Source organism: Lineus longissimus, chromosome 4 (assembly GCF_910592395.1).
Source record: "Lineus longissimus chromosome 4, tnLinLong1.2, whole genome shotgun sequence".
In the NCBI taxonomy this organism is placed as follows: domain Eukaryota; kingdom Metazoa; phylum Nemertea; class Pilidiophora; order Heteronemertea; family Lineidae; genus Lineus; species Lineus longissimus.
The window spans coordinates 16,963,994-16,986,928 of record NC_088311.1 but is presented as its reverse complement, the minus strand read 5'-3'; the positions used below and the strand labels follow the sequence as shown (position 1 = coordinate 16,986,928).

Here is a 22,935-nt window from a genome sequence, read left to right as displayed (position 1 = left end):
TTCGGTATCCTTATTCCACTAGTTCTGGCTTGCTCGATCCATCTTCTGCGCCATTTGACGGGGTGTCTTGGCGTTCTTGGTTTAGGAATCCACACTCATCTGATGGCCAACTGCTATCAAAATCAGGCTGAACGAATTTTCTCTACAGTCATTTTCTCTACCAATAAATGTATTCAGTAATAGTCTATCTGAGGCTTACGGAGCAAACTGCATTTCTTTAATTACATCATCTTGTATTTAAAGGGGTACCAGCAGTTACAAAGGATGGTCTCTCCACCCCGTCTTCCGTCAGTGTCCGGTGGCAGTACACCCTTCACGACAGTGCCTTTGATGCCGGCAAATTTGATCGGTTTGTTCTGAGATACATGGAACACTCGTCAACTTCTTCAACTGTCCACGCCGAACAATTCCCGAGCCAGGAAAATGTGAAGCATAACGTGACCGGTCTCAAGCCATCGACAGAATACAGCTTCCATGTGCAGCTCATATATAAAATCTCCACGAAAAGTGAGGAAGTAAATGGGTCAGTTGAACACTTTCGAACTGAATCATGTGCAGGTAATTTGAAAACATCACTTTTTTTACCAAAAAACATATATAATGCATCAGCCCCTCAATGTGATTCATCATCGATGGTTTAAAACTTCTCTAAAACTACTCCAAAAACATACTCACAATTCGCTTTCGAAGACAAATATTTATTCTTCTGTTTGAAGTACAAAGTCATGTACTCAGCTGCATTGCCTGTTTGAGTAAAAAATGCTCAAATATTTAGGGTAAAAATACTGCACCAGTTTTAGTGCCATATCCCAGCTATATAAAACCATTTCGGCCTGCCTCGGGCCCGGATAATACAGAGTGTGGTTGCAAAGAGTTAACCAAAGGTTTGACATTTGACATTTTGTGGGCAGGTTATATTTTGCAACTGATAATATAGGATTAATGTGTTTGGCAATTTCTTTTAAAAATTTATTTCGTTTAATATTAAAGGCTACATGGGTTCGCCGATGATAACGCAATCGGACTCAGTTGTGGGAGGAGGTGCCTGGCCAAACAGAGTATCCCTTACAATACACGCACAGGTATAAATCGTTTTTAAAAATTCGTTTTCATATTTTTTTCCAGTCAGGTTATTTCAAAGGCCTACGCCGTTCGTTGAAAATTTTCAAAATTTGTACATGAATTTGATAATGTTCAATTGCGTAAAAACGTACGAAATATAAACTTCCGGCATTATTGCCGCTGTACATACTATAAATACCAAGTTTCAACAAATTCGTAAGGAGTGTGTAATAAAAAGTCCCTTTCTCAGCCAAACATCTTTTCATAAATTTTTGTGACCATCAACCAATGATGTTTCAGAAACCAGAGATGTTAGCTGACTGCTTTAAGGATTTCCACGTGTACGCCAGGAAAACCACCGAATCAAGCTACATGAAATTAACAGAGGCAGACCAAACTCACACTCTCCACAACCTTACAGCATTCACAGAATATGACATCAAGGCGGCTGTGACAAGTCCCGATGGACAAGAGAAACATAAGCTTCAGAAGATAACAACAGCAGAAGATTGTAACTGTCTTAGAATTATCATATAAAGTTGCCTCTTTTACTAGGTTCTGTTATATCAATCCTTCATGCAGGTATGCATTTATAAACAAATAGGACGCACAGGGGGAGGGGCAGGGGCTATGAAAACGATCCCCCGACCATTTTGAGGTATATTGTTGAAATTCAATGAGAAAAGCCCTTTTTCAAGATTGCCAGTGATTTGCCCTTGTAATTTTTGGAAAACGCCTTTGAAAGTCCCGGGGGACTACCATGAAAAATTTATAGTAACATTATCATTTTTTCATTTTGACTGATCTATTACCGTTGTTCTGATGGTCACGTTCCAAGTATATTATGTTATGGCAAAATACTATATAAGGCGAGCTTATATACATTTGGGGCCTATTAATCACAGGAAATGCCTATCCAAGCTTAAAAACGGCTTTCTTGAATAATCCTTGGTTATAATACAGCTGGCTGCTAAATGTCTCAAGTACTCATGCCGACTTACCGGCGGTGAACATCAGTCCTAAAGTCTACTCCTCTAAGAAGGATGGATAATTAGGCACAACGACGGTAGATCGGCATTGAAGTACAATGCTTGTTTGTCCTGTTTCAGTTCCGTCAGTGCCGACCATTGTGAAAATTGGGGGAAGTTGTCAGGAATTACGCATTCCTGAACCAAGTCATTTCCTGAATCAAGTTATTAGTTCGACTGCAGCTGCGTGGAGCCAGGAAGTCTGAGGAAATCCTTGCGGATTAAGCTAAGCTTAATCGTCTAAGCACCTTCTTTCATCTCTTGACATCTGTTAATTCGTAATCTTGTTTACTTAGTCAATAGTTTGTAGAAATAAAGTCAGTTGTAAAAAAGATACGATAGAGTCAAGTTCACCATCAATTTGTAGTCAGCAACTCCCCAGTAGAAAACCCGAAGTGCGGAGTTTTCGACATGGTGCCGTGACCAGGATCTGGGAAATTCACCGAGTAAATACACAACGCAATATACTAACGTAAAGGTCAAAATGGATAAAATCGATCAACTCAAGAAAAACAGAGACTTGTTACAGGAAGCCTTGGACACCGGTTTCGAACAGGCAAATGCCGTGATTGAAAAGGAGTCACCAACGAAATTCGAACTGTCAAAAGTTGAAGCATGTTCAACAGAAATCGACGAAACGTTCGTCAAGTTACAAAGTCTAAACGTGGAAATAGCGAAACTAGTTACAAAACAGAAGGAAGATGACCTAACCAAAGAGGAAATCTTACAAACGAAACAGAGGAATATAGACAATCGAACCAAACTAGTGCACGTGAGTAAGTTTGTAGAATTACAGTCCAAGAAAACGGTCGACGCGCCAGCCGCGTCAGTACCCAAAACAGCGCAACTGCCAAAGTTGAAATTACCGACATTCGATGGGACTTACACATCATGGAAATCTTTTTGGGACACGATTGAAGCAGATGTTCTCAGTGCTAACTATGCGGATATCACGAAATACAATTATATCAAGGGACAGTTAACGGGCTCAGCGACAGACGCTGTTGCTGGTCTTCAAGCTTCAGGGGAAAACCTGAAAGTACTGGTAGAAATCTTGAAAGAACGTTTCGGACAACCCCGAAAAATCATTCGATCACATGTGAATAACCTCTTAGAAATGCCAGGGCCTGCAGGACATTATAATGCTCTCCGGGAATTCCACAACCGAGTAATGGGGGACATACGGTCCCTAGAAAACCTCAACGTCGATATCTACAAATGCGCTCCGTTTATTGTACCAATCATCGAAAAGAAGTTACCGAAATTCTTCCGGGAAAAAATGGGAACCTCAGGGCAACAGGATGCTTTTGACTTAAAGCGATTCATGCAGTCTTTCTCGGAACAGCTTGAAAACGTTGGAGAACGCGCAGATGCTCCTCCACAGTCGGATATTAGTCATAGGAAAAGTACGCAGAATCAGAATCGAAACCTGAACGGGAGTAAAGTTTCATTGGATTCGTTTGTAAGTGTGCCCACAGCCAAACCCAAAATGTGTCAATTCTGCAACTCCGGTCACAGTTGTTTTGAATGCACTCTATCACCAACAAACCGATACAATGCCGTTTTCAACAAACGCCTGTGCATCAACTGTCTTCGAACATCTCATATCGCCAAGAAATGTAAAAACCGCAGCAAATGCCACACGTGTGGTAAAAAGCACCACACCAGTCTTCACGAATACTTTGAACAGAAATACAGAAATTCAAGTAACACAGGAATGTGTGCCGTAACCCCCAAGTACTCCGATGTACGAAAAATCGATATCAATGATCACGTGGGATTTAAAACAACAAACGTGAACTCCAAAAAACGCGCAACCAATAGGCCGTCCACAGTTCTACTAGAAACAGGGTATGTTACCTTACAGAATAAAGGGAAGGAAGCCACAGCAGGAGTGCTGATTGATAGAGGAAGCATGTCCTCTTACATTCGCAAAGATACAGCACAAAAGCTTCAACTCAAACCGGTGCGTTCCCAATCCATAAGTGTTAATGGCTTCGGAGGCCACTCTTCAAAACGGCAATACGACATTGCAAATGTTGAAATTGCAACCACTGACGGTATCAAAATAATTGAAGTTCTCATCACCGATGAAATAGTCAACCCCATCAATCAACGAGAATGGAATACATGTAAGGAGTACCCATACATAGCGAACATTGAAAACAAGTTAGCAAATAACTTTAGTGCCGATGAATTCACCGTGGATATCATGATTGGATGTGATCATGCCTTCCAGTTCCTTGAAAATCGTCTCGTGAAAGGGGACGGGCCGACAGTACAGTATTCAAATTTGGGATGTTTTGTGTCAGGACCACTGTTTCCCGTTAAAATCGAACACTCCGTGATTACATCAGCAGATCGAATCAACACAACCGCAAACGAACATATCATCGAGGACAATGATCCCGAGATACAATCACTTGAGGAATTCAATTTGTAGTCAGCAACTCCCCAGTAGAAAACCCGAAGTGCGGAGTTTTCGACATGGTGGAGCAAAATTTTGGCCGAATCATCGGCTGTCGACCCCCGCGGTTTCGGTGTGACAGCCAAAACCTCCAGTTCGGTATCCTTATTCCACTAGTTCTGGCTTGCTCGATCCATCTTCTGCGCCATTCGACTGGGTGTCTTGGCGTTCTTGGTTTAGGAATCCACACTCATCTGATGGCCAACTGCTATCAAAATCAGGCTGAACGAATTTTCTCTACAGTCATTTTCTCTACCAATAAATGTATTCAGTAATAGTCTATCTGAGGCTTACGGAGCAAACTGCATTTCTTTAATTACATCATCTTGTATTTAAAGGGGTACCAGCAGTTACAAAGGATGGTCTCTCCACCCCGACTTCCATCAGTGTCCGGTGGCAGTACATCCTTCACGACAGTGCCTTTGATGCCGGCAAATTTGATCGGTTTGTTCTGAGATACACGGAGCACTCTTCAGAGGGTCAAACGCTAAGGTTATATTGCCCAAGTCACGCACATGGACTTACTGCCAACAAACTAATGAACCGATACCCGCGAAACTTGGTGCATTTATGCAGGTCGATGCCAGTTTCCCGCTGGATGGTAAAAGGTCGAGGTTATAAATAGTGTACCATCATGGTCGTGCGGTCGAAATAACCAAATAATGGACAACTTCAAAACATGAAGATACATTCGTTTACACCTACATGTAACATGCCTAAGATACAGTGGTGAAGGAGGTTTTATTGATTTTGTCGTCTTTCAGGCGCGAGCATTCACATCATATGGCGGTGGAGAGTGGACTGAGGTCATGAGTGTCCTCACCAAAGAGAACAGTACATGTAAGTAACCAGGGACGTGAAATAATCTTTATACGTTTTCGATATATTTTAAATATACATTGTATAGATCTGTAACCAAATTTAGGTGCATGTAAATAACGTTTTAGATGCACATGTAAGGCAATTAATTGTCAATTGTCATGGCCAAAGAATTTATAGGAGAACACATGTTTTTCCCTTGTTGTATGTATTTGAACATCGACATCGCCATTCTATATGAAAAAATTGAAATGCGTGAAGATACAGAATTAGTTTGTTAATTACTCAACGATGATTCATTAAAATGCCAATCTAACTGATAACACCCATCTAATCTTTGATAGGTGTTGTCAGTTAAACTTGCGTTTTAATTGATCGCGTGGGTCATCAATGTGTAAGTATTGAATAACTGGTCATGGATCTTTATTCGCCTGTGCAATAGCAACCACTCTCCATATACTCTAGTTTCTCACTTCTAGCGTCCAGCTAGACGCAAGGACCCAGCGCGCCGCGTAGCGGGAAAATAGCGAAGCTGGCGTAACATTTATAACGGTTAAACCGTGATCTCATTATGGACTTATAGCGCGATTATGGGGTTGTAACTATTTTGCTGTATATTGTCACGAGGAAAGAAAAGCACGCGACCTATCGCCAATCTATTTATGTAAAGTGATAATTAGAAGGCATATAGTTCAGGAAATGTTAATAAATAATCATTCCTTATCGTCTTTTGAGAATTTTTAATTTTTAATTGTAAAAAGTATATGCCTACGTCACAAAGTCTCTGCAATGGTCATTTTTATCACAAAAGTCTCGCGCAGCCAGACCTTCTTCACTTATTAGTCTGGCGCAAGCCAGGCGTTCTTTGTACTAGACGTTTTCCACCACAATGTATCTGGGCCGAAGAAACCCTGCGCAAGATTACCTCGAGCTGGAGTAAAGATTATATCATGCTAATGACTCGAGGAGCATACTTCCCGATTGCGTTTTCCCAGAATGGTGCATATCGCGTGAAGCTACTTAGTCTGATACCATTAGGCCCCGTGTGGTGGCGCTGAGGCGGCCGCTGTAATCAAGAGAGTGGTTAATTGAGTCACTCTATGTTATGACGGACCTAACCAAAATCGCTTACATATTCGCATTGCTACAATAAAATATCTTATACTGAAACCACATACCCCCTCACACTCAGAAACCACAAACGCCCACCCCTTCCTGCTACCTTAATACTTCTGGATCTTTACACAGTGCAAATTTCTAGGCCCGTAATGGGGTAATTTTCAGGCCTTCTATTCAAGCTTATTGTCATTGACGCTGCTGGTCAATCAAGTATAGGCCTAAAGAAACTCGTTCCTGCCGTAGGCCCACCAAAATGTTCGCATACACTGGCTTACCACATTGGACGTTAGGCGTGCGAAGCTAGAGTAGTGTAACCGTTATATTTTTCTTGCCAAAACTGGCCCTTCATTTCGTACAGCATCACTACAATAATGGACGTAGAGGTGTAATAGTTTGTAATGTATAAACTCCTCCGTCAGTTTAGATCGGATGACAACAAAGCCTCTCCTGAGAGTATGTCTTGGCGGGCGTTAATTTTGGAATTCTGAATTCTGGATTCTGGTCAGTCTAAAAGTGCTCTACCACAGCTTTCAATACTTGATGTATCTGAAGAGGCACTCTTGGCATGGCCTATCAAGGTGCTGCTCACGGTGCTGAACCTCCAGCTTGCCTTTCGACTAAGTGCCTTGCCCGAGACATTGCTAGGAGGAGCACGCATTTTAAGTTATAATAGTAATATTGTAATTGGTTCGAGCCATTGGGCAGCCGACATGACATGTGAAGGCCTATCTAAGTTCTCCTTCATGTCCTTTTTCTTCTCCGTATAAAAAGGGGCATATTGCTGACTGAGGAACGAGGCATGTTGACATTGCCTCATTATCTCTATTGGACCAATTGATGTCCTGGTCTGTGGACAATTGGTTGGTTTAATTTGCCTTATATTTTCATTGCAATGTAATCCTTCGGCCCGTGCAGCTCAAGAAAAAGCCCATTTGAACCTGCCTGCGCCACGGGTATATTGCTTGGTTATTAATTATCATATCACTTTGAATCAGAACAACGGGTACCATCCCTGAAAATGCTTTTTTATTTCTTTTCCGTTGTGGTTGTAGCTGAGACTAATGTTGGCCTGTTAGCTGGACTGGTTATTGTAATGATAATTGTTCTTGCGGCCATCATTATTCCCGTGGTCATTAGTGTAAGGTAGGTACAGTTACGTTAGCGTTGCGAGTGTTCAGAGACGTTTTTGCAGTAATCGAATCCATAAGCCTACAATTCTTAAACGGCTTGGTTACAATGTACACCTGTTTATAGTGCATATTGCATTGTGCCTCGTTTTAGCGGCAGTGATTATGGTAAGGCAACCATAGCATTTAGATTCCTCGCGGTGTTTCGTGAGACAACAAATAACGACAATGAGGTATCAATTCCTTAAACTCTATGTTATATTTGAGTCTGTTCGAAAAAAATATTAAAACGTCACGTATGCTTTCTGTAAATATTCCGTTGTTTGGAGAACGAAGCATGTAAAAACGTAATAGGACGTCATGTTTCGAAGAGCCAAAAGAGGCCCCGTGAGCCTAATGAATAACTTGCTTAAAACGAGGTCTATATTTCCTTCTGCTCTATATTCTAACAGGAAAAAGCGTAGAAGTAAAGAACAAGCAGCCGAATCACTCGAAATCCAGCAGCATGAAATAACAAGTCTAAGCATTATACAGGAATTCGAGTGTGGAGTTCTTCAAACAGAAAATGGTGAGAATCGAAAATAGCCCCGAGGTGTCATTTTACAAACATTCTGACCTAATCACAATGCGAGGTATAAGGATAGCACAAATAGATTTTCTTGAAGAAGAACCATCATCAATAATTGATAAAGACCAATTTTTTGTTTCAGTGTCAACTTTGCCAGTTGTCCCCGTCGATACTGGAAAGGGGTATTCAAATCTGCAAGGTCGAACCGTAACGATTTCTGATCTGGCTCCTTATGTCAAGAGTATCAGGGGCGATAGAGCAGTGGAATTTAAGGATGAGTTTGGAGTAAGTTGCTTACATTTTGTTGTCAAAGGCATGTTACGATAATGGTTGATCTTTTTTACTCGGATTGCATTTATACCAGGCCATGTAGAATTAGCCGAATAAGCGGAATGAGTGGATTCTGGGCTTCAATCACCTGGAAAAGCCAATATTTGTCGCGATGATTCTCGCCATGCCTGAACTCTGAAGACGAAAGGAGGTAACGTAATACAGCGCTGCGCGCGGCTACCGACTGAACTAAACTGTCCCTACGGACCAGTTTTCATACCCTCATTGCGAGTCATGGCTTAATGACTGTAAAAAGCGATTTTCAAATAATCTTTGTGGCGTATCTAACAAATTAAAACTTAATGAATTCCTTAAGTTCCATTTTGTATGAAATTATATTTTTTACAGAATCCGCTCATTCCGCTAATTCTACATGGCCTTTATACCACCCGTTCTAGTCCAAACCATGGTCCAAAACTGCCTCGCAACACTGGCGAAAATCATTATTAGTTATCAGCATTAGTTGATAAAAGAGTGGTGGCGCGCATGGTTGCAGGCTGAGGTATTGTCCGCCTGGCCTGGTAAAGCCAACGCCCAAGTTGTCCCTTTAAAAATGTACAGTATTTAATAAGTCAGTACAGATTTTTTCAATAGTCTATTACATGTATATAATAAATTGACAAATCATAGGTAAAACTATGACACTTATGAGGGTAACACGTTGGTGCAAATAATGAAGGTAAGGCGTTTTCCCGTCAATATGATTGGGGCTATACGTATTCTTCAATTATACATGTATATAATTCGGGACTATCCTATAACCAGAATTTTCTCTGCAGAAGCGATTCATTAAAAAAACCCGGAGTTGTACAGATATTTCTTTTAAAAGAACAGCACGGATGTATAGCACTATAACTGAAATAATCGTGCTATACGTCCGTGCTATCAGATACCCTTCCTTGCTTCAGGAGTTGCCAGTGGATGTTGTAAGGTCAACCAAAGAAGCGAAGAAACCAGGAAACAACCCGCTTAACCGCTACAAGAACATAATAACTTGTAAGCATTTCATTTCACGGTATTTAAAGGAATGGGCGGCTTTTTATTGCGGTATATGTTGGTTCTTCCCGTGGTTCATCAGTAAACTATTTTTCCAAACGTGATCGATGCTTTTCCAATTTTATAGTAGAAAAACGCGTTATTCGTCATTTCTAGTATGCATGGCACGAAAGACCTTTCCCGCCACTTGAGTGCACGCAGAGATCCGAGCTCAAGTCACCCCGTCATTTCCATTTATCGTCGCAGTTGCGGGGTAATCAAGCGCCATCAGTGTGACGTCGGAAAAATCGATATCAGACGTCACAGGGTAGATCCATGGCTCCAGAAAACCCCTCACTAGTGCATCGTTCAATGCTTAAAGGGTTGACGCATGGAGAGCTAACTCGGGTCAAATCGGAGTCAACATCGGAAAAGCGTGATAATTCAGTCAGATTTTGAATTTTTCCATTTTTTGTGCAATTTCTTGATGGAAACTACTTGTGACTGGGCAGCCGAGAGCTGGGTAATATTACCCTTAATAATGCCAATGGTCCTTTAAGTGTTTTTGTATACGTATTTGCAGATCGATAGACATAGACCACATGCTGCTTCTAAGGGGAATGTACTGTAGATTATAGTCCTTTCCTTAATATTATATCCGCTTCGCCCAAAATACTGCTGGTCGGATTTCTTTGAATTTTTTCTCAAACCAAACAGGATTTTTAAGATTCAAGATTGTCAGTCCAGAAGTAGTCATTTGGGGGGGGGGGGACACCTGGATAGGTAGTATTTTGTTTCTGGGTATTTCTCATTTATGCTTGGCACATGCCGAGTGGATGGACAGGAAAATATAATTACCCGAAGATTTAGACCAGATTGATCAAGAAATAAACCGTACAGAGCGGAAAATGTCTACATCCCTGAATGCACTTCGTCAATGTACACAAAACATTTTACAAAGAAATTATATCCTTGCCATGGTTAATCAAATCTTACAATCTTAGTATAACATTTACCAAGTACAGATTAGATTGCATTTACGAATGGACTATAGTTACTACTCGTTAGCATGTGTGATTATTTTTCAGATGATCACAGTCGTGTTATCCTTCAGCCCATTGGAGAAGAGCAATCGGACTACATCAATGCAAGTTACATCCATGTAAGTGGTCGTGTGACTCTAGTCTGCATCTAGAAAGCATATCAGGATGACGTTTGCCCTCGTATATGTATTTCAGAAGAAAACACCTCTGAATTTGCCAATTCGTAGCTGTAATTTTCCGTGCGTGTCCGATCGTCGGATCATCGGATTCAATATTACTTGCGAAGCACGCATGTACGGATACTAGTATATACTCACGTGTTAAGTGTCTATCAACAAATTGCATTTGAAAGACAATTAAATAAATGCACTAACATTAACCAGATACTAGAATCAGATTCGGATGGACTCCAGCATGATGCTCTATTTTTGCATTTGCAGGGTTATGATAAGGAGAAAGCTTACATTGCTTCTCAGGGTAAGATGAATTTATCATTTTATTATCTGTCATTAATTACAAAAATGCATACATGTTACAAAGAATATTTTATCAGAATAAAATTCGTCACAGAGGCTAAGACAAACCAATGAATATTTCGATTAAACAGCAAGATACTAGACGTATATATCTATAAAACAGCCAAATATCATCGTATTTGTTCAACACTGTCTTCTGAAGAACAACCGTATAAGCCTCGGCCCCACCGCATAACATATATTTCTTGAAGGTGCTAGCGCTGGTGTGTTCGAACTACAGTTTCTTTACAAACGCTACCATAACATTGCAGTTTCCTGCGGTAGACACATGTATTATTGGTATAAAAACAATCCAAAAACCTGCAATATAGGCCGGAATGCAACATCGTAACATCGATTTCCAAATCACTCTTTGGCATCTCATAACCATGGCAGTGAAAATGCCTCTATAGAAAATAGACATACTATGACGTCGACTTTTGTATTGGTAATTCCTCTCTAAAAATCTGTAAACATGCAGGTCCGCTTCCTAAGTCCATTACGGCTACATGGAGAATGATATGGCAAGAACGCTGTGACACCATCGTCATGCTCACCAAGACAATAGAAAAGGAAAAGGTTTGTAAACAACAATCGGCCTGAAAGACCTATATACCTCAATATAAACAGAATCTTTCAATGTAGATATTTATTGACATACGCTGATATCAACAGGTTGTTTGCATTCAGTTCTGTTCAAAGACGAACACACTATATTTGGTCAGAAGAAAGACGGTTTGAATCTGGAATGCGCGTGATGAGTAACTTGCCCCCAGCAAAATCACCTCCCATACTTTGTTTCCATACTTGTTTCAAATGTTTTTTAATTTGATTTCTCTTGTTTGTCATAATATAAGAAAGCAAAATTCGAAAATAGCATTCCCTAGTTTGTCATAATATACTGGATCCACTCACCAATAAGATCCGAAGCCCGACAATACCCGATTTGTACCACCGCCTCGATGGGTAGAGTCTAAATAGCCGAACAATAGTAGGCCTTTCGTAGCCATAAAATGCTTGGGATATCTATTCTAAAATACCTGTCGGCTCGGGTTTGGACTGTATTTTAGCTCCACCCTCGAGTGTCTTGGTAACTCAACCAAGGTCCTCCGCCTCGGGTTCAATTCCTTAATTCAAGAGTTAACAACGTAATCGTCATGAAGAGTCAAGACTCTACAGCGGAACTTTTCATATTACAATTAAATACCAATTGGAAGAAAAAAAGACAAGATGTCCCTCCCCTTTTATAGGTGCGAAAGGCCTTCTATTATGCCCGGCTGTTTAGGCTCTACCCATCGAGGTGGTAGTAGAAATCGGGTACTGTCGAGCTTGGGATCTTATTGGCGAGTATTACAGTAAGAACGAAAAGCACATGTCATAACAGGCGCTCTCTCTGCTTCAAAACATTACAGTCCTTCAATCAAAATTATGTTTAATTTTCATTTCAGAAAAAGTGCGAGCAATACTGGCCGAGCCAGGGAAAAAACACGTATGGGCCATTTACCATACAGCTGGTGGAAGAGTACAAGTTTACCGACTACGTGAATCGGATCCTGAAGGTCACATTGGTACGCTTATTATCATCAGTTTAATATGGGTTTGTTTGATTTTTTTAATTCAGGACCTTGGCTTGAAAATGCTTGAGAGAGAGATGGGGTAGGTGGACAAGTGTCAATAAAAGTCATCAAACGACAGGTTTTTCATGCAAATTGGTCGGACTGACTGAGGATAAAAGTGGTATGCCCCCTCCCTCCATGATCAAAAAGCTAGCTACGGGCCTGTTGATTTGGCAGAGCACAGATGTGCTATCAATGCAACACGACCCTCGCCATGATCACTTTGAAAATGCATTAAAGATAACCAAGGTATCCACGATAACAAGAGGTTCTCCTGAAAGATCCTAATTTGCGATTATTTTTTCTTTGCTACTATTGGAAATTATTATATTTACAGACGGCAAAGAAGGTCATGTTACTCCACACTGTTACACAAAATTATATTGTTATACGCAATTATCTTGATCATACAATATTGTTTGCTTTCAGAATAGGGAGGTGCGCATTGTCAAGTACTTCCACTTCACCGCCTGGCCCGATCACGATGTACCCAAGTTGGCTTGCTCTTTGCTAAACTTCAGAGCGAATGTTCTGAAGGAGACTGAGTATGGGAAGGTACCCATATTGGTACATTGCAGGTAAGTGAACCAGACATTTGTTGGTGTAAGGTATTGTATTCAGAGTATAAATATTGTAGCTTTTCGACCAAAGGTTGCTGCTGTATCACTTGGCTTCTCGTAAGTACGTCAATGAGCTCCGGCGGTTTTTCATTGCAAGCTGTATTGCATAATAACTAGTATTTCGTCCATGGTATTCCATCGACAATTCGCACAATATTACAGAACCACTGGTTCTAACAACAGTAACTGATTATTTTTACATGTATATCTACTAGCGTGCTTCTTCAACACACAGAAACAACTTGGAACTGTTCGCTTTGTTTGTTGCAGTGCTGGAGTAGGCAGGACTGGGGCCTTCATCGCTATCGACTATCTGATCCGACAAGGAAAGGCTGAGAAAAAGGTCAACTTCTACGAGTGTGTACTCAGAATGAGGGAACAGAGACCGAACATGGTACAGAACCTGGTAAGTCATCATCGAATGTATGCCCTCAAAATGAAGGAGCAGAGACTGCATAACCTCGCCATGGTGAGTCAACATCTCAAATGTGGCAGCAGAAACTGGCATTGGTACAGAACCTAGTAAGTCAACATCTACGAGTAAACCCTCAAAATGAGACTGTAGAGACCGAATGTGGTAAATCTGGTTTGTCAACACCTACAATAAGGGAGCAGAGACCAAACATAATACAAAACGAGGTAAGTCAACATCTCCGAAAGTCTCCTCGAATTGAGGGAGCAAAGACTGAACATGGTACAGAACCTATGTAGTAAGCCAACATCTACGAGTATGCCCACAAAATGAGGGAGTAGAAACCGAACATGGTACAGGACTTGGTCTATCAACATCTTCGAGTAGGCAATCAAAATGAGGGAGCAAGGACCACATTTAACATGGTACAGAACCCAGTAAGTCAAAATCTGCGAGTATTTTATCAAAATGAGCGAGCAGACACCGAATGTGGTAAGTCAACATCTAAAATGAGGGAGCAGAGACCGAACATGGCACAGAACCTGGTAAGTCAGCATCTACGAGTCCGAACATTGGTCCCTCAATTCGAGGACACTTTCGGAGATGTTGACTCACCTCGTTCTGTACTGAGACCGAACATGCAGCAAAACACGGTTAGTTAACATGTTCGAGTGTGGTTCGAATACCTGAATGCTTTGATAATTTGGGTAGACATGGTTAGTAATTTAAACAGACATTATTCCATTATAGACCTCTTTTTAGATCTGTAGGTATTAGAGCCTGACTGGTGGAGAGAGATCGCCGAAAGAAACAGGCTAATGTTCCAGACCGAAGTACAAGATAGATTAAATGTTCCTCGACATTTCAGATGTCACCGTACTTGGCTTTCATCAGAAAGCTACTATCGGGACTTCGTCTCAGTTATTATCATTGTTCCGTTTTACAGGGGCAGTACACACATATACATGACGCAATTTTAGAGTATTTCAAGATAGGAATAACGTCCATCAAGAGTGACAACTTTCCTCAGAAGTACAGTGACATGATCAAAGCAACACCTGGGAAAGACACTTGTCAATTACAGAACCAATACTCGGTTAGTACCTTCTTTCTCGAATCTATTATACGAGGGAGGGGGGGGGGCTATCAATATACCGGGGAAACCGATCTGTCAGTTACAGAACCAGTACTCGGTTAGTACCTTCTTTCGCAAGTGTATGAGTACCGAGGAGCGGGACCTATCAACTCCGGAATTCCGAGTCCCTCGATATTTTCCTCGCAAAAATGGCTCTCCCATGGCATACCTAAATATGTTCCGGATCTAGAGATTCTTGGCCTACTACGAACTGATTACAAGCAAATGGTGTGACGAAGCAAGCATGAACAACAATAAATTTTCATATTTATGATCAGAATTGCTGAAGAGGCTTTTTAGCTCAGGCAGAAAGCGCTGCTGTGCTTTTATGTTTTGTGAAAGAGATCATGTGTTCCACCACAACTAAATTCCGTCTCCCCAGATACACAGTTTTTCACAGGCTGTGTCTTTTTAATTCAGAGTTACCTAATCTTCGTTATCACATGTTCAATTCTTCTTGTGTTTTCCCTTCAATTCTGTCAAAATCTTCTGTTTTTGAAAATATGGCAAAATTCTTGTTTTCCAATCTTTTATTCTATTTTAATAAAAAACCTCGTGTAACAATAACTTCCTTGCTGTGAACGACTAGGCCCACGGGAGACATACGGCAGCGATTGGAGTCAGAATACAGTTGTGGACTGTCTTATCAATTTCAGATTCTGGGTGCATTCACTGATGCCATCAGCCCTTCAGAACAGGCCCTGGCGAACATGAGCAAAAACAGAAAACAGGACATTGTTCCAGGTAGGTGGTCAGCCGTCTGAAAAAAAATAAATCAGTCGCAAATATGTAGCCCCTTTAAGACCACCAACTTTTGTAAGTCTATCCTAAAGTCCACACTTCAGCATGGCGATCTACTGTCATAGTGCGTATTGAGGAGACTTTAGGATTGATGTTCAACGTCGATAAGTCGGCATAGCATTTCTGAAGTGACGACCGTTTCACTGTGGTACTTTGTATGTTGACATGTATACTGTAAACCTTAAAACTTTCGCGATGCCAAAATTTGGCGAATTTGTCATTTTTACTTGCCAATAGGCTACGAAATGTTTGCCTTCGATTCAGAAATTCAATGGTTAATGCTTTGGAGTCGAAATTCTCGCGTTTCATGGAGCATTTGCTAAAATCGCGGAAATAAAAAAAAAATCTCGATTTACTGAGGGTTGTTACGCATCATTTTATCAAGGCCATTAATCTTGTCCACTTGGCTAACAGAAGAAAGGACATTTGTCCGGGATATGGGTGGGGCCATGTATCCTACACTTCCATTAAGAATTCGTAAAGACTAATAATATAATTTTTTGGTACTATCCATCTGTGATCAGAGTTAAAGGTAGCACCAGTGAGGGGAAGACAATATACCATTCACTTCCTTCATTCTGAAATGGTTTAGCTGAAATGGTTTTTGGTCAAAGAGTAGCCTTAATGACGGAAGATGCAGCTTTTCGACTCGGAGAGTAGAAGCAAATGACGTGACACAGGCAAATTCTGAGTAGACTGACTAGTTATAAATGTCTCTATTCAACATATGGCGCATCTCGTGTGGTTTTGTCTACACCAATAGATGGATGGAATGATTATGTTAATGCAGTTTATGCCACGGTAAGACCGCGAATGTTACCGTTGGTGATCGGGATCCCCAGTAGAGGACTACTTTAAAGCTAGTCTGACTCTACGCTGCTCGTTTTTATTGTGTTATATCTTGTGGCTCATGTAAATAGAAATAGACAATGCAGTACTAAAGTCTTTATGCACGAAGATTCGGCGTTGGAACTTGGCATTCAAGGTATTTGCTTATCAGTGTATAGTAGCGTTGTTGAAATTTATATTCATTTTAATTCAAGTGGAGTAGGCCTTCAAAGTGGGGCAATAATGTGTATATGAGATCAAGAAGAAATGAAGAGCATTATTTTGTAATACAATGCTGTGCCGGTATTTGGCAGGGGGTATCATCATTCTTGTGACATTTCTATGTTAAAACCCACTGTGTATTATCATAGTCCGACTTAATTCAGATTCCACCATCTGCTTTCAGGGCTACGGTGAGAAGGACAACTACATCATAACCCAGATGCCCCTCCCTGAGACAATGAAGGACATCTGGAGGATCGTGCAAGACACGGGAATCTCCACTATTGTTATGATGAACATGGTCGATGATACTTATGAGGTAATATTTACTGGCCTCGAAGGGTTAATATTGTCACTATAGTTCACAGTAGACCGTATAGGTATCAGAAAGGTAAAGTTGCATTTCGATTTCTTCGACTAATGCATTTTGAAGGATAGGTCCTTGCTCAAAGCACGTCTGCTCAGCATCCCAGAGTCTTCATGTGGGCACCGAGGAGCAGCAACGAGAACATTAATTGACCTTAGCAAGAACGATGAAAGATATTCAAAAATAAGTAATTTGAATAAAAAATCGCGACATAGACAAACAAATTTTGGAACAAGGAACTTTAATGGGACATGGATGTTTGCAAAACTGGTCATTCATAAAAGGATACCGGGTCCTTGGTTCATAAAGTCGCTGGCAGCTTTATCGAAAACTGACTTATTTTCGACCTTCTTTTGTATCAGTTTTCCACAGTTTATTGGCCACAAGAGACTGAGCAGATGGAGTATCACCCACTGGTAGTAGATTGCCTGGACGTAGACACATCCAACACAGATATCACTGTCAGAAACATGAGGATATCAAAGAATGCGGGCAAGGCCGGCGTAGTAAGTAACATTCTTGCTCTGTGACATGTGTCAATAATAGAAGACGGGGCTAACGTCATTATCTAAATTGTATTTGTAAAGGCTAATGATAGAAACTATGATCAATAGATACTCTGACCGCAGTTAACATATTGGATTATAGCATTGCTTCGCTTCTATTAAGTGTGGACGGCGAGCACGGGGCTGCTGTGACCCGGGTGATGGCGGACACGCGGGATTTTCCAATTGGATATCGGGGGTGCCGCTCTCGCACGGGTCACCACGAGGCCGTGCCAATGCCCATGGACTTGTTGAATGTTCATTGTGAGTACTGGTGTAAACATTCATGTTCATTGGGCTTTGCGCGAGATAATTTGTGACCCGTCACAGCAAAACCAGGTGCATGTCGCACAGAAGATGAGCCTAAATGACACCAGGAAATAATGGAAGAAATTGATGTGCTCATATTTCACAAAAGGCAGACAGTAGAGAAATTAACCAACAGGCCGTCTCAACCTGCCAAGCTCAGAGCGAGAGGGGCCTGGTTTTGCTGTGACGGGTCACATTTATTTTGTTGGATTATAACGAGAAATTAAATACTCAAACATTTAAATTGCTACAACTGTAGATGAATGCCGGAGAACAAAAATTGAGCAAATAAAAGCGCTTGGGCTTAGCTGGCCTATAGTTTATTTAATACTGTTACCATATATCGTCTCTTTAGGGAAAGGATGATATGTCCGGTCGAGTGGTCCGGCACTTTCAGTTACAAAACTGGCCCGATGGTCAGGCGACGCCAGCGTCCGTGGAGGCGATCGTGGATCTGCTAGATAAGGTGGAGAAGTGGCAACAAAAGGTCGAGAACAAGAAGATACTTGTACAATGCCTGTAGGTGCTTTTAATTTGGAATCAGAGCTAACTAATGTACACATGCTTTATACAACACAAAGAAAATGGAAAGATTATGTTCGTGCTCGGAGTTATTCCTCACGGTTCAAAATGATTAATAAATAGCATACCTTTCTTGTATGTGATTAGGTCGTATTTTAACAATGTCATTGATATCTTGTCTATAGGGACCTTGCTTCTCAAATTGGCAAGCCTTCTGGGTGGCGCATGCACTAAATACCGCTCCTAATTATCTTTTACACGACATGATTGCGCATGGCCAGATGCTAGAAACGGCCTCGGCCTACACATTGGCCAACCCTTCGTGGTCCTCGCATACGTCATCCTCTATGGTGTGATATCATTTCTAGGGACGGTGCTTCCCAAAGTGGTGTCTTCTGTGCGGCGCATTCTGTCATTGAGAAGGTCAAGGTCGACCAGGAGGTGGATGTTTTCCAGTATCTCCGTCTGCTGAGGTCAAACAGACAACAACTTGTCAACACTTATGTAAGTTTTGCAACTTTGTCCAAATCAATGTCGGACATTGTCATTTAATAAGTTTTCCGGATATCCTGTTTTGTCTAGGCTGGTCATGTAGTGTTCAGTCAACTAATACAACCCCCTACCGTCTACCTAAAGTCTTAAAGGGGTACACTGTTTTAATTACTGGTGGTGAGGCGAAATAGAAATGCAGTTATACACAAGGTAGATGCCACCCATACACAATGCCGTATTGCAGTAATCATGCAGGCAACTTTGTTGAAACTTGGTATGAATAGTATGTGTGTATCTGTCTACATAATGGCAACGTTGAAATTTATATTTAGTACGTATTTACGCGATTGGAATTGTTTAAACGAATGGTTTAAACTGTCATTAGAAAGATGAACGCCATGACTCTGCCTGAATATTATTCTCCATGTTCGATATCACTTTCAGGAGCAATACAAGTATGTCCATGAAGTCGTTCTGAGATATCTACAAAATTTCGACCTCTATGCTAACTTCCAGTAAACAGTGCAATGTACTCCCAGGGAGTTACTTTATTTGAGCAACGAATCGTTTGTCGAAATCTATGATACAAATACCAGCAGCAGTGGATCGATCATTTAAAGGGAATGTTGTTTCCAGGCAAATTGTGGCTGGAAATGGTTCGTGACTCCACCACCACGGGTGTCAAAATCATTCTATTCAGTATATGTAAACTCTCAAGAGATACATGTAGGCCTGCATATTTTCATTACGATGGCAAAATGTATACCAGGTTACATGTAGGTGCTGGTGCCATATATCGGCGTCGGTCCAACTATCCCAGTATACCCTGATATCACGACTTTAGAGTAATTTAACTACGTGTTACCAAGACTTACCAAGAAGGCACTAGCGATCTCAGAATTTTGTGAATAAGGTGTAAATCATCAGCTAAGTATGCTTGATGTTTAGTGATTCAGTATTACTCTAGATTAACAGCTGAATCATGACCTGGACTATGTTTTACCTGATGTTCAAAGAACTTTTCCGTCAACCTATTCTCTTCTAGCAGGTATTTGGATTGGTCATTTAACACTCACACATAGCCTTGCTGAAATCGGGCCTCCCACAAAAGCAACAACTTGCTATCACAGGCTAGCTCTGTTTAAGATGCATGATTTAGTGTATCAATACATGTCAACATTAAGGATGGCACAATGAGGTGATGGACATTTGATGTTATGGCCAAGATATCCCACCAAATCAGGCCATACTCAGCAGGGCTTTGTGTGAGTGATCCAAAGGCCGTGGCACCACGGGTGTCAAAATCATTCTATTCAGTATATGTAAACTCTCAAGAGATACATGTAGGCCTGCATATTTTCATTACGATGGCAAAATGTATACCAGGTTACATGTAGGTGCTGGTGCCATATATCGGCGTCGGTCCAACTATCCCAGTATAGCCTGATATCACGACTTTAGAGTAATTTAACTACGTGTTACCAAGACTTACCAAGAAGGCACTAGCGATCTCAGAATTTTGTGAATAAGGTGTAAATCATCAGCTGAGTATGCTTGATGTTTAGTGATTCAGTATTACTCTAGATTAACAGCTGAATCATGACCTGGACTATGTTTTACCTGATGTTCAAAGAACTTTTCTGTTAACCTGTTCTCTTCTAGCAGGCATTTGGATTGGTCATTTAACACTCACACGTAGCCTTGCTGAAATTGGGCCCCCCACAAAAGCAACAACTTGCTATCACAGGCTAGCTCTGTTTAAGATGCATGATTTAGTGTATCAATACATGTCATCTTTAAGGATGGCACAATGAGGTGATGGACATTTGATGTTATGGCCAAGATATCCCACCAAATCAGGCCATACTCAGCAGGGCTTTGTGTGAGTGATCCAAAGGCCGTGGCTAGATGCAAATTTGTGCCATGTTTTATAAACACCTTGTTTTGGAATTCTATATTTTACATTGTAGATACGAACGTATATGTCTTCACTTATTTTTATTTATTCAAGACGGTGCTAGTTGAAATAAAAATGTGAGTGTATATCGGGTTATTCCAAAAAATGCCTGTGGACTGACAAAAGTGTCAAAAATTTGTTCACGTCTGTGATGCTGTGCCCAGAATGATGTCCATAAATTTCTGTAAAATATGCTTTTGCATTTGAATGGAGCTATTTTTAGCACGAAATACCGTTATTTGATATGAATATTTGGGAATTATGACGTCATTAGAGTGATCAACAATATCGGGTCATTATAACGCCTAGTATGCCATCAACAACGTCTCTGACCACAATGACCATATGGATAACTATTGGTCAAGTTCAGGAAAGCGTCTTCTTCATACGGGTCGAAAAGAGTCGTAGCGAACAGTTCATCAAAAATTTAGGGTCTATTTATACATTTTAGTTGTTTACATTTGTAAGTTATGGTGTTCTCGGTAAATTCAATTCAAATGGAAGGGATATTGAACTGACACATGTGTTTAGAAAGACAGATTAATAGAATCGGACATGGGCCTAGTCAAGAATGGAGTGATTAAAATGCAATTCTCAAACTGTGTTAAAAAACTAAAAATCTTGAGCTAAAACAGGCGACTGGAGATATGCAGTGCACTGGCATTCCGACGGCCTTATGTTCACCATATTGGACCAATTTAGATTCAGTTGAAATCTCGCTGAAAACAGAAAAAGTACCCTTAGTAGATAGCAATTAGAATGGTCATGTATCCTACGTATACTGTGAATGGATCGGATTGTTGTCAATTCGCAATTGATATCAAGTCCATAGAAATTTCTGGAGAGCTATTCTCGGCGAAAAGTGTTATAAGACGAGGCCGATACAGTCGCATAATAGCTTCGTCGTGGTTTGATGGTTCAGGAATATGTGCAGACAACATGTCCTCCGGCTCAGACACAACTAAATGCATCAGTTTGCGTTCTGTTACTCTACAGCAAGAAATCTAGACGCATATTATAGCAGTGGAACAAGGCTACCTTCATCCTGTTCATGTGTAGTTCGAAGAACAAAGCTTGGCGACCTTCATACCCGGCCGCTACACATCTAGCGAATCTCTTGTCCCTACATTGCATAAGACCTCAATGATGGGGAGGCTTCTGTGATGACTTTTCCGGTGGAACGTAAATTGCGTCTATGATAGTTTGTTGTAATTTGAATTTGCATTAAAACGTCTAAAAATGCAAGTATATGTTCTTAGTGGTGTGATAAATGCTACTTTAAACCAGTTGATTAATTTCCTGGGTTTGATTTTGGAATATATGTCCGTAAGTGACTCGTATGTCAATTTATTTATTTTTTGTATGTATAAATTGAGAAACTATTAAAAAGATGGATTTTTGCATTCAACGGTTATTTTATCTATTTTGTTTACCATCACAAAATATTAAGCTATCGTCCGTTCGTAAATATTTTGTCCGCATCGTTTTGAGATATGGAGCGCGAACTACAGGTCCGATTTCTTTGAAGTTAGGTTTTTACATACCTTGACCTAAAAACCAAACACGAACACCACCCTTCAGCCCATCAAATAGAATATTTGAATATATCTTGTTTCAGTACTTTCCATTTGAAAAAAGGGGCTACGGGGCCAGGGGGTCCTGTTTTCATTTGTCAGGCACAGGACCATTTAGTGAAGAATCGCAAAAACAAGCCAGACGTTCAAATACATGTAATTGAATGGTCAAAAGAAGAAAACTTGGACCGATTTATCACCGAGGTTGTATAGGGAGTTGTAGGTTTGGTTGTTGCCTGTTTCCGTCGAGTACAGTGTACAAGTGCTCGGGTACAGTTGTTAATCCAGACCTTTGTTTCTCCGTTTCCCGGAGACACTGATGCCCTGTGGTTTTTCTCCACCTTGGGGCAAGCAGGGAGGGACAGGGTCTGCCTTTATCATGTTTATAGTCGCATGTAGTTTGATATCGGACCATGGGTATCATTGTAGAACTTGTGTCCGTTGTAGATGCAGGTACAGGAGGTGCCTCGTTGGAAACTGGA

The 22,935-nt window shown here is 40.8% G+C and overlaps 1 protein-coding gene and 1 long non-coding RNA gene across 2 annotated transcripts; both read left to right on the top strand.

Moving 5' to 3' along the window:
- Nucleotides 1-16,368: 16,368 nt before the first annotated feature.
- LOC135486277 (uncharacterized) lies at nucleotides 16,369-17,542 on the top strand. The gene is made up of 3 exons (XR_010446677.1): nucleotides 16,369-16,438; nucleotides 16,872-17,006; nucleotides 17,417-17,542. It is a non-coding gene; the product is annotated as an uncharacterized LOC135486277 (long non-coding RNA).
- A 732-nt stretch (nucleotides 17,543-18,274) lies between these two features.
- LOC135486274 (receptor-type tyrosine-protein phosphatase T-like) lies at nucleotides 18,275-20,868 on the top strand. The gene is made up of 3 exons (XM_064768962.1): nucleotides 18,275-18,427; nucleotides 18,799-18,934; nucleotides 19,367-20,868. Exons 1-3 carry the CDS (start codon nucleotides 18,276-18,278, stop codon nucleotides 19,439-19,441), a joined length of 363 nt encoding a protein of 120 aa, XP_064625032.1. The 5' UTR covers nucleotide 18,275; the 3' UTR covers nucleotides 19,442-20,868.
- The last annotated feature ends 2,067 nt before the right edge of the window (nucleotides 20,869-22,935 follow it).